Here is a 16562-nt window from a genome sequence, read left to right on the forward strand (position 1 = left end):
GAGATTAGGGACAAGGAGAGATTAGGGAGGAGCAGGGAGAGAGGAAGAGAAAGAAACATGTTCATTTTAAAAATAAATTGCAGTGGCAGAGCAGCAGGGGCTATATTCAAAGCATAAAGTGGAGCACAGTTACAATATCATTAGGTTCTCAGAAGCATCACACTTCAGGTTTTATTTTATTAAAATAGAGTCTATTTAAAGATGTCTCACTTTTGCAGGTCAGAAATGAATTTCTCAGAATGGACATTTTTCAGTCAGTTTCAGTGTGTTTTCTTGAAAAGTGTCAGCAGTTAATATTAACAAGTGTTAAAGTTAGTGAATTTTTGTAAATTTAGTCCAGTTTAAAGACATAGGATCCTCTAACATTGCCTGAATACTGAGTTATATTTGGGGAGTTGGCATACAGAGGGTCTGTCTTGGATTAGGTCTCAAAATACCTAAAGGATTTCCTTATACAGGCCTGGGGTGAGATACAACAGGTGCATCACTTCTAATTTTGGAACTAGAATCAGATAGTTTAGAGTTAGGCTGGTCTGCACTCATTGAGCAAAAGTGAAGATAAGCAATTTTACCATAATATCCAGTGTAGAAATGACCAAAAGTATGTTATTATTCTATTACTTCTGATAACAAATCACATTTTTTACAAGATAGCATAGAATTTTGATGATTCTGATAAAGGTCTCTCTTTTGTTAGTATTCCATAATTCATTTAAAAATATGTTGAAAGTGGGATCCTTAGAATAGTTAAGCTAATGATCATGTCCGGTATTATTTTGATTTTACTATTATCAGTGAATTAAATTTTTGCAATGGAAAATAAAGGCATAGAATGAAAGGTGGATTTGGTTTCTTCAAAGAATTTCAGAAAAATTCTGGGGCTTTAGAAGATGTCGCCATTATTTCAGGTTGACATTAAATACAAATACATTTAAATAATTAAAATATTGATATGTCTCAAAATGGAAAATGTACTTCAAACACTATCAGAATTGTACATATAAAATCAAGCAAAGCTTTATTTTTATCTTTGAATGACTTGAAAAAAATTAATGCAGTAAATCTTGAACATTTCAATTACAAAAGTTGAAAAATTTTGAATTGTGAAGTCCCTGGAAACATAACTTTTTATTATATACTCCAGATATTGAGCAATTTAATATATACAGATTTCCCCAAAATATAAATTGAATATGAGAGTAACTTTAGGAAGTCTTACTGAAGAGTAATAAAAATAAATGTTAGGAAATTTGTATTTTAAGTCCTATAGATTATTTTTTAAAAAATTTTCTAAGTCTAAAAGGCAACACATGTTGTAGAGGCAATGCTCTGCAATTTTTTTTTTTTTAAGAATAGTATATGCAATGTAATACATTCAAAAGAAAAGCAACAGGTTTGATCTGAAACCAGATTTTTTTCTTTTTCTTTTCTTTTTGTATTGGGTATTGAGCCCCTTGGGAGGTTAACCACTGAGCCACATCTCCAGCCCTTTTATGTTTTTTTTTTTTTTTGTTAAGTTTGAGACAGGGTCTTGCTAAACTGTTTAGGGTCTCACTAAATTACTGAGGCTGGCTTTGAACTTGTGATCCTCCTGACTCAGCCTCCTGAGTCACTGGGATTACAGGCATGTGCCACCATGCCCCATGAAACAAGATTTTTTTCTATAATGTTTCCTCTCTACAATGTTTAAATAATCTAATATTGTTATAAGGTCCTTGCTTAGCGTCTGGATGGTGACAGCCGCCATTTCAAGGAAAAAGTTTCGCTTTCCCGCCCAAGGGCCTTTCTGAGAAAGGCTCACCACTCCCTCATACCAACCTAACAATTAACCGGGGGCATTAAGATCAGCTCGGCTCCGATTTCTGAGCCTGCCCCATAAAAGTCTGGGAACCCAAGCCTGTTTTGCTTCTCTCTCCTGTAGAGAGATGACCTTTATTTGTCAGCTCTGACGAATAAACTCTCTGTGATCTCTGCCTGGTCTTTCATTTCTTGCTTTCCCTTCAATTGTGACAGGACATTTTTTCATTAGATCACAATAATGTTTGGATTTTCTAAAAATAGCAAATTGGAGATAGGATATTTAAACATGAGGAAATTAAATTTAGCCAGATGTGGGTGGCACATGCATGTAATCCCAGCTATTCAGGAGACTGAGGCAGGAGGATTACCAAGTTCCAGGCCAGGCTCAGCAATTTCACGAAGTCCTAACCAACTTAGGGAGACGCTATTTCAAAATAAAAAATAAAAAATAGGGATGTAGGTCAATGGTAAAGCGCCCTCGTTTAATCCCTGGTTTAAAAAAAAATCAAATTTAGATGCCACAAGGGAAGTGAAAATATGACTCATTGCTTGCACTGAAACAATGTCTAACAAGAGTTTTCAGTAAATTTATGTAGGATTCTCACCATCTGGCCTGCCTTGGTCCCCCTTCCAAAGAATTCAACTATCTCTAAACATACCATAATCCTCCACTTTTTTCCCTCTCCCCCACCATGGCCTCAAGGCTGTAGTAGTTCTTATGATTAACCATGTATTTAAATAAGGACACCAGATGCTGTTGTGTTTTGGCAAATTAAAACTCTGGTGTCTCAGAAGCATGTTGGATAAATACTGGGTTCCAAAGCCTCATTCGACTTTGCCATTTCCTGTCATGCAACTTTTTTTGGGGGGGTAGGAGTTGAGTGGGAAGCCTCCAGCACTGCTGGACGCCATGGCAAGTACAACATGTTATCAAGTGATTACAAGATGAGTATTTTTAACAAGGAAAATATCTAATTTCTTCAGTTGACTTCTCTATGTTGCGGTGCTCAACTAGTGACAAGGTGAAAAAAAACAACAGGCATCATCTTGCCGTGGTGCGTGAGCTGCACTTTTAATTTCTGATAGGAACCAGCAGCCCACGGCTGATTTACGGTCAGCTTGGGCCGTCCCGCACGGTGGCGGCTCCAGCAGCCTGCCTCAACCGTTAAAGCCACCTCTGCGGAGACGCCGGAGCGCGGCCGGGGGGAGGGGTGCACACAGGTGCGCCCTCTGTTTGGAAATACACAAAGGGCCAGCGCCGCCGCCGCTGTGTCCCTGGCAACTCCACGCACGCGGCACGCGCGCACTTCCCGCGGCCCCGCGGCGCAGAGGGCGGGAGGCCGGGCGGCGGCGGCGGGCGGGGCCGGGCGGCGCGCGCAGGTGGCCGCGCGTCGGCTGGCGGAGACCCTCGGCCTGCTTGCGGACGCGGCGCCTGGGAAGCGACGGCGCCCGCGCTGTAGGGACTTGTAGTCCGCGTGCCTCCCGGCGCCTCCCCCGGGTAGGCCGGCCCGGGCGTGCCCGCCCGCCGCACGCCGACTTCCTGCCGCTGCCAAAACTACACCTCCCGCCGTCCTCTCCGCTCTGGGGCTGAAAGCGAAAACAAATTTTACGCTGCGAGGGTGCTGCCCTCCGCCGGGAGCCCCCTCCCGCTCCCCGCCCCTCCGGCTCCCTCCGGCGAGGTGGGGAAACCCAAGGCCGCGGCTTTCTCTTTTGGTTTCTTCGGCTCCCGGCGAGGAGAGCGCGCGAGGCACGCAGGCCTCGCTTCACCCGAGGCGGCTCGGCGCGCGCCGGCGGCGGGGCTTTCCTAGCCCCACTCTCGTCGGGACCAGGAAACTTGTGGGGCCGGCGACCCTCGGCCCAGCGCCCGAGCGGGGCGGTGAGGCGGTCGGGAAGTGACTGCTCCCTCTCGGGGCGTTCCTTCATTCCCCCCCCCCCGTGCCCCCGGGCGCGTGGCCCCTTCGGGGAGGCGGCCGCGTGCGGACGGCCATGCACTAGGCAGGGCTCCCCTATGCGCCGGGAGAGCGCGGACCGCTGCCTCGGGCCGCCGCCTGCCGCAGCTCGCCGAGCCCGAGCCGGAGCCGCCGCCTGCCCCAGGCCGGGGCGTCGAGCAGCCGGCGGCGCGGCCATGTGGGGCTAGCCCGCGCGCCTGGCCTGCAGCGGGACCGGCAACATGGAGGCGGCCGTCGGCGCCCCCGACGGCGGGGACCAGGGCGGCGCGGCGCCCCGCGAGGACGCGACGCCCATGGACGCCTATCTGCGAAAACTGGGCTTGTATCGGAAACTGGTAGCCAAGGACGGGTCGTGCCTATTCCGGGCCGTGGCGGAGCAGGTAATGGGCGGGGGCGGCGGCGGCGGGCGGGGTGGGACGCGGCGGCTCAGCTGTCCTAGCTGCCCACGTCCCGGGCCGCGCGTGGCCCGGCTGTCGTCACAGCCGCCCATTGTGGCGCCGGAATGGGACTGAGAGTTGAGGACAACTTGTGAGGCCTGCGCGGAGCGTGCCTGCCGGGGACCTGGCGACCAGCTGGTTTTTCATTTGTGTTCCGCATTCACCTCCCCTGGGTTTTCTAAGCGCAGCGTTCACGCCGGTGAACCGCGCGTTTCCTAGGGGAGGTGGTGCCCCCTCCCCCTGTTTGTTGGACTTTGGAATGTGGGATAATCAGGCTCACTGATGTCACTTGAAGCCAGGGGGCAAACTTTGCCGTTTGAGAAAACCAACCTTTTACACATACAGAACATGTTGAATGAATTGAGCTTGAGTAGATTCCACACCTCATTAAGCTGGGCGAAGCAGTGGAGGTATACTAAAAATAAATCACGTTTTCCAAAAGTATTTTTGTGTTGGTTGGAGGAGGGAGTGTTAGTAACTAGGGTTCTCGGGGCCTTTCTTGACCTGATCCTCCACCCTCCCACCCCCCTTTGAAATGGCCAAAATCATTTTTAATAACTTGCTTAGGAAGATGTTTGTGATTTTTTTTTTGGAAGTTATTTTTTCGTGTTATATAATACTGTACGTTGTAAGTGTGCAGTCACCAAAAAGCATCGTATATTTGAAAAATAGCTGCTTGAGTAGTTGGATAAAACGTTTCACTGCCCGGGTATTTTCATACCTTTCATAGTTTGTTTCCCTTTAGCTCAAGGAACAACTCCTCCTCATACCCTGGGGTTTTTTTTTAATGATGTTTCTGTTTTTTTTCCTTCCCCCTCACTTTTTCTGAATGCTAAATAGCTTTTAGAATTTCTATTTGTGAATAAGTGTTTTATCTAACATCTGGAGACTAGTCTGACTAGTATGTTCTCTCTCTCTTTTTTTTTGAGGTATTGGGAATTGAACCCAGGGACACTGTACCACTGAGCCACACCCCCACACCCCACTTTTTTTTTTTTTTAATTTTGAGATAGGGTCTCGCTATGTTGTTGAGGCTGACCTGGATTTTGCATCCTCCTACCTCAGCATCCCGGGATTACAGGCTTGAGCCCTGGTGTCTGGGTGTTCTCTTTTTTAAAAAACATCAATAGGCCAGATATTTATTTTCAAAGGCCTCTCGTTTTTTACATCTATAGCATGGAATCTTTGTTTAAAACAAGAAATTGATTTATTGGGGATCAGCCTTTGCAGCATTTCAGGCATTGATAGTGAAACATTTTCTTTAAAAGTTCTCCAAACCAGGCTCTGTCTTTTTCAGTTCATTATAGACTGCTCTGATTTTCAGAAATTTAGGATGTTCAGTGTGAGTGGAGTATGTTCACACACCCACCCCAGTACTAACTATCAGTAGGTAAACAGTCTGCCCCATTTGTGAATTTTTCAAATCTCCCCATCTGTTGTGCTTCCTCTGTCTCAGCCTTTTTGGACTCCTCAACACCTCCAGAAGCAGAAGAGATGAAAATGAAGTCAGCTCATAGTTATTATATACTATTGGCTTTAGCAAGAGTTTGGTCAGGAAGGAGGTAGAAGTTAAGTTTGGACTTGAATTATTCAGATCCTAGTTATTGAAGCAGAAAGGTTTGACTGTTTCCACTATTATGCCATAGTTGGTGAACCTGGATTATTCAGAAGCCTGTTCATATTGTAGTAGAATCTATTGAGTATTTTTGTAGGGGCAAGAGCTAGTTAACACTAAAAACTCATTAACATCCAATAACACATTTTTTTGTAATTTATTATAATGGGACTCAGGTTGGGCATAAGGGACTGCCTTCTCCAATTATCTGACTCTGATTTTGAGCTTAGCTCTAGGAGATGAATTTTTGGGTGAAGACTGGGTTTTTCAGCAGATAGGACTAAGGGTGTAGCAGTTATGGCTAAAGGCAAAGTGTGGGGAAAAGGGAAATAACAGCACTCAGGCTGCCCTTTTAAAATGAGTACAAAGGATTTTCTTTTATACTAATGATTTTTATATAAAATTACAATAGGTAAAATTTCTAAGGAGTCAGTAATCTAAATGGCAGGCTGTAGAGACGGGGAGGGGACTTCAGGTTCCCGTCAGATCACATTTTTTTTGGGTGGACCCTTCCCTTTTTTATAGTTGTGGATTTGGGCCTGCAGGAGGCCTGACCTGAATCAGCTCCTAGCCATAGAGCTAAAAATAGGGCACTCTTAGAGGACTTGCTAAAACAGTGTGTCTCATCCTTTCCCAGTGTTTATCACTATCTTGTCCTAAGGAGCGATGGAAAGCCTCCTCCCTGTAGCTTACTTTCATGTTTGCAATAGTTTGTAAAGATGGATTTTTACCATACCATTTGAATTCTTCTTGAGGTCCTTGAACTTGTGCAGTAATTTACTTTTTATATAGTTGTCATTTAACCTTGCTTGTCTTGCAGTGTTTGGCTTTGTGAATTACCAGCACCCCACAATTTATGGAACTTGAGAGTTTTGCTTTTGAGCAACAAGTTTAGATTGACTCTGTATGCTAAAATATTTGTTAAAAGAGGAGAAAAACTATTAGATATGCCTGCCATTGTTTTTGATGGGAAATAAGCTTTACTAACTTATATCTGCCACCTGTTGCTAGGTAGATGGCTTTAACAGTAGCTCTACTTTGCTAATGGCAGGAAAGCCCTATCGGATGACACTGCCTGAGTCATACTAATAATGACTTGATTCATAATAGTGTCTAACGTTAGCTGCAGAAGTGTTAGCTGAATGTCATTTGTGGAACTGGCAAAAAAAAATTGTGTGGGTTTTTTTTTTTTTTGTGTGTGTGTATTAAGTATTGAACCCAGAACCTTATGCTTGCTAAGTAAGCACTCTATCATTGAGCTACACCTTCAGCGTTGTATGTTAGTCATATATGTATGGATATGTGAGCAGTACCCCGTGTGCTGGAAGCTTAGAAAAAGGCTACTATTTAATAGAATCACAAGGTTTACCCAGTGAAGCTGAAAACCAACTAGTAAACTGAAAACCAATTTAGTTGCTAACTTTAGCTAGTTGGTAAAGAGTTCCTTCAGTGTATCATAGTGTAATAAGACATATTAGTTGTCCAGGCTATTGTGCCTGTGGTTCTGTGGGTATCAATGAACCTTGGCTATGATCCAAGGGAGCTGTAAAACATGTATCTTGAGTCTTGTCTTTCCTGAATATATGGGAGACTCACTCAATAGGAGCTGTAGTTTAATTTTTTTTTTCTTTTGATGGTACTGGGGGTTTAATCCAGGGTCACTCTTAACACTGAGCTCTATTCCCAGCCCCCTTTTTTTTAATTTATAAATTTTGAGACAGGGTCTTGCTAAGTTGCCAAATTTTCTGAACCCCAGTACCACATACACTCAAAAAGAGTTACAGCTTGGTGCATACCTGTAATCCCAGCAGCTTGGGAAGCTGAGGCAGGAGGATTGCAAGTTCAAGACTTGGCAATTTAGTGAAATCATGCTTCAAAGTGAAATCTTAAAAGGGAACTGGGGAATGTAGCTCAGTGGTAGACCACCTCTGGGATCAGTCCACATAATCCCCCCTCCCCACCATAGTCAAATCCAAAGCCTCTTAGGATAACAGCATTTTTATGTCTTCCAGACTGTCTACTTCTTTTAAGTCTTGTAAACTTGGTAAAGAGTTCCTTAACTTTTCTGAAACCATGATGGACTTAAATTTCTGTGTAAGGCCACTAAATACATTCACAATTATTGGAAGAAAAAGTATCTCATACAGTCTTACAGCCCCAAAGACGATTACTAATGAAGTCATCTATTTGTTCTCTTTCTTAACAAGCACAGGTTGAGGCTTTGCCCTGAGTAGCAGGGATTCTGTTAACTCTGCTTTCTGAAGAGCAGAGTTATTGTAGAAAGATGGCAAGAAAGGAAAGTGTCTTGTTTACGAAAGTGTGCTCAGAGGAGTGATTTTAGTGACTTAAAAGATAAATGGTAATTCTTTATAGAATGAATCTGGCTTAAGGAGTATTGCTGTATTTCTGTGTCATGCCATCTTCGTGCTTAGAGGAAGAGGTGAGATTGAGTAAAGGTCTCAAAATTATAGAAAGGGAAATGGAGGGAGACTGATAATCTATTAATTGTCCCATTACTGTGGGTGTGAAAGAAGGCATCAAGTTGTAACTGAAATCCACTTTTAGCAAAATGCTTAATAGTGCGTTGTTTTTTCTTTTTAGGTATTGCACTCTCAGTCTCGCCATGTTGAAGTTAGAATGGCCTGTATTCACTATCTTCGGGAGAACAGAGAGAAATTTGAAGCGGTAATTTATAATCTCTAATACCCATTTTGGTCTCTAGAAGTGTTCTGGTGGAAATGTCACAGGCTGGGTTATGAAAATAACCCTTGATTAAAAAAAAATCATTAAATCCAAACATATTCAGCTGTGAATATTCTAGGCTATTTTGTGTTACTAATTTATACATTTAGGAAGCTTCTGTGACGAATAAGACAACTGTGGGGGATGGAAAAGATGACCTGGAGGGGAGACTTGTATACTATACATTAGTACTTGATATGCTCAGGGAAATGGGTGTTGAGATTAATAGTGATTTGTGTGATTGGTAACTGCTGATGAATTTAAAAAGTTTCAGATTTGAAGTATAAAAAAGATGCTGAACAGAAGTAATGCTGAACTATTTTAATCAGAAGGCATTTCTAGATTTTTAATTTTCAGAGATCATTGTGAAATCACATCAGAACACTGTAATTATATAAATGTTGATTAATAGTTAAAAAAATATTGTATAACAACAGTATAATTTTCTCAATAGTGTGTAGAAGGCTGTGAAATAAGTTGCCACCTGATCTATTTTTATTATATATTCAAAGTCTTGCAGGATTTACTGCTTACTGGTTTTATGACCTAGAATTATATAACCTGACAACTTTTAATGGTATTTCCCCCCATTGACTTGTAAAGAATATTGATACTTGGCAAATAACTAAATTTTTTTTTATTTGTTCTTTTTAGATAGACATGACAGTGTAGTGTATTTTGACATATATAGAGAGAGTATAACTTCCCATTCTTGAGGTTGAACATGACGTGGAGTTAGACTGGTTGTGTATTCATATAGGAACTAGGAAAGTTATGTTCAATTCATTCTACTTTCTTTCCTATTCCCATCTCCCCTTCCTTTTCTTTATTCCCCTTTGCCTAATCTAGTGAACTTCTGTTCTTCCCTCCCCCCCATCCCCTATTGTGTCTTAGCATCCATATATTAGAGAGAATCTTTGGCTTTTCTTTTTTTGGGATTGGCTCAATTCACTTAGCATGATAGTCTACAGTTCCATTCATTTATCGCCAGTTGCCATAATTTCATTCTTCTTATGGCTCAGTAATATTCCATTTTGTGTATATACCACATATTCTTTATCCATTCATTTGTTGAAGGTCACCTAGGTTGGTTCTATAGCTTAATTATTATGAATTGAGCTGCTCTGGACATTGATATGGCTGGGTCACTATAGAATGCTTGATTTTAAGTCCTTTGAGTATAAACCAAGGAGTGGGATAACTGGGTCAAATGGTGGTTCCATTCCAAGTTTTCTGAATAATCTCCATACTGCTTTCTAGACTGTTGCACCAATTTGCAATCCTACCAGCAATGTATGAGTGTACCTTTTCCCCCCACATCCTTGCCAACATTTGTGGTTACTTATGTTGATAATTGCCATTCTGATTGGAGTGAGATGAAATTTCAGTGTAGTTTTAATTTGCATTTCTCTAATTGCTAGTGATATTGAACATTTTTTCATATATTTGTTGACTGCTCATATTTCTTTTGTGAAGTGTCTATTCAGTTCTTTTGCCCATTTATTGATTGGGTTAGCAAATAACTAGATTTTCAGACTTAACAGATAGAAGACATCTTAGTTAAATGTATTCCTGGATTGGGATTCTCTGTATTCAAGCAAATTCTGAATGTTGTGGTTGGAATGGATAGTAATAAATTGTAGGAAGGAGAGTTACCTGCTTAATCAGGTGATTTGAAACCTTATTTTATGGTAACAGAGGACTATGGTGTTATGGTGGTGAAGAGGGGAGAAGTGGCATGGTTTATAAATAGTTGAAGAAATTACACGTGGATTAATAATTACTGACCCAAACGGTAAAAATCTTGTTGATAATATGGGCATTGTTTTTTTTTTTTTTTTTTTTTGAGAGAGAGAGAGAGAATTTTTTTTAATATTTATTTTTTAGTTCTCGGCAGACACAACATCTTTGTTGGTATGTGGTGCTGAGGATCGAACCCGGGCTGCACACATGCCAAGCGAGCGCGCTACCGCTTGAGCCACATCCCCAGCCCCAATATGGGCATTGTTAACATTGCTTGAACTCTTACTGTGTGTCATATATTGTTTAAGTGCTTCACATGTATTTATTTAATTCATATAATCTTATGAGATATGATCAGCTGTTGAAAGTTCTGAGGGGGAAAGATTTACTTTTCTTATAATAAGAACCCTAGTAGTTTCTGTTGACCAGAGTTGGAAAGGGGTATTGTGGGTAAGATATACCTTGCTCTACTTAACAGTGTCACCCATGGCCTAGCAGGAAACTTTCTGCTTAGAAAGGAGGCTTACATTGGGCGCAGGTTTGTGTTGGAAAAACACTTAGGTCTTTACCAACTTTAAATGGCACTATGGGTTTCTTTTAAAAGTCTGTAAATAATTATCTAATATGGAATAGTAGCATCTGATTGATGGGGATTTAAAAATATGTGTTAAAATTTAAGATGCTTTTTGGAACTCTGTTAGTATACAATTTATGAAAGAATGTCAAAACAAATCCATGGGTGGGCTGGGGATGTGGCTCAAGTGGTAGCGCGCTCGCCTGGCATGTGTGCGGCCCGGGTTCGATCCTCAGCACCACATACCAACAAAGATGTTGTGTCCGCCGAGAACTAAAAAATAAAGATTAAAAAAAATTCTCTCTCTCTCTCTCTCTGTCTCTCACTCTCTCTTAAAAAAAAAATCCATGGGTGTTTAAAATTACAGACTAGGAAGTATGTTTTTGGTGTACTTAACTGGGATTATAAATTACATAAAATTGACTGTGGTGGGTCAGGTGGATGTTTTTTAGAGCTTTCTCAAGTTAGTGCAGTTGCTATGAGAAAAACAAGGTTGGATGATCATATAGTTGTGAATAAACTAATTTTATGTTTAAATAACAGTGAAGCAACAGTATTAGATAAATTCTGTTGATGCTTCAGAATCTTTAGCATTATTAGTTTTCATCTTGTGGATAACTGACCTAGAGACAACGAATGCTTATATCTGTATTATTAAGAGAATTATTAAGATAACATGCTTTCTTAGCTATTATATTTGTCTTTGTTTTATTCTCTTCTACACACTGACCACTACCAAATTTATCCAAAAGCACTGCTTTCATCGTGTAATTTCTCAGTTCAGGATGTCATATGCAGTGACCTTTGAATTACCTTTCCTGTCTAGTCTGAAATTCCTGCCTGGGTTAAGGCCCTCTATAAACAACAGTCCCCCATTTGGTTTCCTCTCTTGCTCAGCTCCCTAACAAGTTGCCCTGCTCCAGATGGCTAGGAGCTGGCTAGATCCTGTCGCCCCTGTCTTCCCAACACTGAGTTCTTCCTCCTTACGCCACAAGGGCCATTGCTGTGGAGTGTCTGCTCCCTGTGTGCCCATCCAGATTCTGACCAGCCTTCATCTTGAGTCACTCCTATTCCTGGAAACTTTTTCTGGCAATGTTTCCTTCTTTAAATTCTTTTATATGTTTATGGTCTTAAATTATTTGTATATATTATCATCATTATTTTAATATTACTGGTGTATCGAGGTTTGTATAAGATCTCAGTAATTTAAAGTGAATAGTTAACAGTGAAGCGGTGAACTGTTTTTTGACATAACATTCCTAACAGACTTTTTTTTTTTTTTGCAGTTTATAGAAGGGTCGTTTGAAGAGTATTTAAAACGTTTGGAAAATCCACAGGTATGCAGTAATGTTCTAAATATATTTTTGTTTGTGTGTATCCAACATAATGTATTTGAAATTCATTAAGAAGGAAGTTAATAGTACAGTTTTTAGGGGGTTACAGGCATACACTATTTCTTAGTTAATAGTACAGTGTTTAGGGGGTACGGGGATAGCGTACACCATTTCCTACGAATGTGTAGGAAGGCATTTTGTTGAGCATTTATTTGGAAGACAATTTGAGCTGTATACTAGAAGTTTTCTCACTAAAGACAGGAGTCATGCTATCTTTGTCTTTGCCATAATAGCAAGTGGATGTAGCATACAAGATTGAAATAAAAATGGTGATGATTTTCAGAATGCCTTGTTGGTTTGTGTGTGGAACTTGATGGACAGGTGATATTTGATCTTTTCCTTAGGCAACCGGGAAGGCAAAGTTCTTTGGAAGTTGTATTTCCCATGATTTACTTGTGAAGGGGGAGGAGAAAAAGGTAGCATGTCTCCACCAACTTCTGCTAACACATTTTCTTAGTCATATTGAAATTAAAAGAATTCTTTTTTTTTTCCATGCTTATAAAACTCATGTTCTCACTGTAAAAGTCCAAATATCATGAAATATGGGCTGGGTATGCAGCTCGGTGACAGAGTATGTGCTTAGCATATGCGGGGGCACTGGTTTTGGTCCTCAACATCACACACATACACATTCATGTACACAAACTGGAATATTGTGGAATGCCATTTAGAATGTTAGAATTTGTCAACTGTTAAAAGAGAAAATAACATCGGCAAAGAAAAAAGATAAGGAGTTAGATAGGTGGTAAAGGGAATGTAAATATTGGAAGAAGGGTGTTTGATCAGTAATTGGGTCATCTGTTTGATTCCCTGTTGCTATTTGGAGTGTTTGATTTATGGGCTGAGAATAACTAGTCACCCTGAGAATGCATAGATGAGATAACCAAATAATTTTTTCTACTATAGGGAAAAGAGAGTCAAATACAAATTAGTAAATCATGTGTGTTCCAAGAAATACAGATACAATGCTATATTTTAAGTCACTCACTTTTGGGGGCTTTGTTTCGTTTTTGTTTTTTTTGTGGTGCTAGGGATTGAGCCCAGGGCCTTGTGCATGTAAGGCAGGCACTCTACCAACTGAGCTATATATCCCCAGCCCCAGATGTGATGCTCTAAGTACTCAAGGTTTTATTTCCAGCTGGGTTGATGAAGAGTTTGTGAGTTCATATTTGAAGTCTGAATAGATTCTATACAAGCAGTGCCTGTACTGAAGGATATTCTGTCGGTGAAAACTGAGCAAGTTAGATGCAGAAAACAGATCAGTTTATGTGAAGCATGGAACATTCTAAGGTTGGAGGGAGTGAGAAAGAAGTCAGAGGGCAGGCTGGGGCTGGATTGTGGGAGAGCCTTCAGTGTTAAGCTCAGTAATTTGGAGCTTATGTTTTACATTAGTGTTTCTCAAGATATTTATGATTTATTGATTGTCTGCATCAGAATCACCTGGTGTGCTTGTAAAAAATATAGAATCCCTGGCTCCTATCCCATATCTAAACTCTCAGCCCTGGGATCTCTGTATATGGCCTTGGAAAGACTCCTTGGAAAGATTTTTGAGATAGGGACATGAGATTAGTGGTCACCACATCTCAAGTTGTAACTGTTAGCCTCAACACTTGCCCTATTTCCCTTTCCTGCTTTTATTTTTTTCTGTCACACTTACACCATTCTGTATAATAAATATTTTGTTCATTTTTTTTTTTTTCTATTAGAATTAAGCTTTGTGAACACAGATTTCTGTATGTCTTGTTCACTGGTGTGCCCCAGACCCGGAATAGTGCTTGGTATTTTTGCTGACTGAATGGACACGTGAAAAGAATGTTGTGCAAAAGTTTGAAGTGAATGAGACCAGAGGCAGAAAAACCCATTTTATTTTTTAAAAAGTTAAAAAATTTAATTGACACACAGTTGTACATATTTATGGGATGCAGGGTATCATTTATTGATCAGGTCTGGCTGATAGGCATATCTATCACTTTAAACATTATCATTTCTTTGTGTTGGGGACACTAAAGTCTTTATTAGCTGTTTTCAAATATGTGACTAATTGTTGTCAGTAATTGTATCCTACTGTGCTATATTACATGAGAAGTTATTTCTCCTATCCAACTACACTCCTCTCTACCTGTTAACCATCTCTCTGTCACACCCCCATCCACATACAAGTGAGAATGTGCAGGCAGTATTTGTCAGACTCATTTTTTTTTTTTAAATTTGGTGGTAATTTTTTTTTTTTTTTAAAGAGAGAGTGAGAGAGAATTTTAATATTTTTATTTTTTAGTTCTCAGCAGACACAACATCTTTGTATGTGGTACTGAGGTTCGAACCCGGGCCGCACGCATGCCAGACGAGCGCACTACCACTTGAGCCACATCCCCAGGCCTGTCAGACTCATTTTGAAATTGTTTAAAATATTGCTAATATGTGGAAAACTGTCTACATTGTATTAAGTATAAAAAGCAGTAATTACAGTTTTACTCCAGTTTTGGAGACAAATACTCCAGGAAGGCCTTTTCTCTGCTTATATTTTTATTTGAATAGTTTGAAACTTAGTATCAGCATATACTATGATCACAGATTCATTTTCCTGAAGTTTACATTTTTATCTCTGTTTATAAGCCTTTTTGAAAAGGATTAAATATTTTAATTGTTTAATTCCCAGAGTTGAACTTTCAATTTGGAGTGCCTAATTGGTGATAAGTGTGTATATTTCAAATGAATCTTAAACCTATATCTTGTTATAAGTAGGAGGGAAGGTGAAAACTAGAATGTCAACAGTTGGTATATAATTATGTGATTTTTATTTTCTTTATATAAAATACAGGAAATGACAAAGTCCATTTATTATTTTGTTAATCAGAAAACCCCATTATGATGTTTGTTATTGATATTTGTTCAGCACTTCAGGCTAATAGACTGTAAGAGCCTGAGCTAGGATCTACAAAGTGGTAGTGCAAAGAGGGGAGACATAGGGAGGAAATGATGCAGTGTGGACTGAACTGAGATTGATTTCATTTGTGGTTACCAGAAAAGAAGGTTCTTTGATTGCTGGGGCTAGGTGGTCTGGCCAGGTTTTTTTTTTTTTTTTCCCCCTTCAATAATTAGGACTTCTTAGGACACTCCACATCTGATCAAACCTCTCCTTTGTGTCTTAAGTGCCTTCCGAACAGTTTTTTTTCCATTATTAAATAGCAACGATACTTATAAATCATTCTGGGTTTTTTCCTCCCTGATACACAGGATATATAAGATGAAAAGAAATACAGTTGATGAATAAACTCTTAATTCATCCACTTCTCAAAGAAAGCATTTATATCCTTTTAAAGATTCCAGTAGAGCATGTTGAAAATAGCCTAAACTTTTGCAAGAAGTATTTTGTTAGCTTTAGTGAAGTAAATTGGCCTCTTGTCTGTTAAATATGGATTCATTCAGTTTGGATTTATCCTTCATTCATATGGTTTGTTTGGTTACCAAACTTTTTAAAAATAGTTTGCTATTGGGGATCTAACCCAGGGGTGTTTTACTGTTGTGCTACGTACCCAGCTCATTTTATTTTTTTATTTTGAGACTGGTCTTGCTAAGTTGCTGAGGTTGGCCTTGAACTTTTGTTTCTCCTGCTTCAGCCTCCCAAGTTGCTGTGATTACAGACATGCGCCTCTTTGCCTGGCTAAAATTCACTGGTCATAAATGTACAACTTGATGAGATTTGACAAACATAAATTATTGTGTAAACACCACCACCAACATAATGTAGGACATTTCCATTGCTCCTAGAAGTGTTTCCCATGCCTTTTTACATTTAATCTCCTCCTTTTACCTTATGGTTTCTGGTAATCACTGATCTGCTTTCTGAGTTTTGGCTTGTTTAGATGTATATAAGTAGGATGGTATAATTTGTAGTCTCACATGTTTGGCTTCTTTCCCTTAGCATGATGGAGAAACACTTTTAAGATTCATCCATGTAGTTGAGTCTTCATCAGTGGTTTATTCCTTTCTACTGCAAAGGATAGTTCACTTCATAGAATGTCCACAATGTATCTATTTACTAGTTAATTGATATTTGGATTCTTTCTAATTGGATCTGTTAAAATTGAAAGTACTGTCAACATTTGCTATAGATACAAGTCTTTGTGTGGGCATAAGACTTCTCTTGGATGAATGCTAAAGAGAAGAATTTTGAGGTCATGGTAAATAAATGTTTAACTTAATGAGAAATAGCCAAACTTTTTCCCAAAGAATCTGTACTATTTTGCTTTCTAATCAGCAGTATGTGAGAATTTCAGTTGCTTCATATCTTTGCCAGCTCTTACTGTG

At 40.0% G+C, this 16562-nt stretch overlaps 1 protein-coding gene across 1 annotated transcript in view; it reads left to right on the top strand.

The window, feature by feature from the left end:
• Positions 1-3970: 3970 nt before the first annotated feature.
• The window catches only part of OTUD4 (OTU deubiquitinase 4), a gene marked incomplete at its 5' end in the record, with an annotated part of 43659 nt that continues 31067 nt past the window's right edge, over positions 3971-16562 (top strand). Inside the window, 3 exons of the mRNA XM_081304467.1 lie at positions 3971-4129; positions 8403-8486; positions 12147-12197. Coding sequence (XP_081160593.1) covers positions 3971-4129; positions 8403-8486; positions 12147-12197 — 294 coding nt within the window. The remainder of the gene's footprint in view (positions 4130-8402; positions 8487-12146; positions 12198-16562) is intronic.

This window comes from Spermophilus citellus, assembly GCF_964194105.1.
Source record: "Spermophilus citellus genome assembly, chromosome: 8".
Lineage (NCBI taxonomy): Eukaryota > Metazoa > Chordata > Mammalia > Rodentia > Sciuridae > Spermophilus > Spermophilus citellus.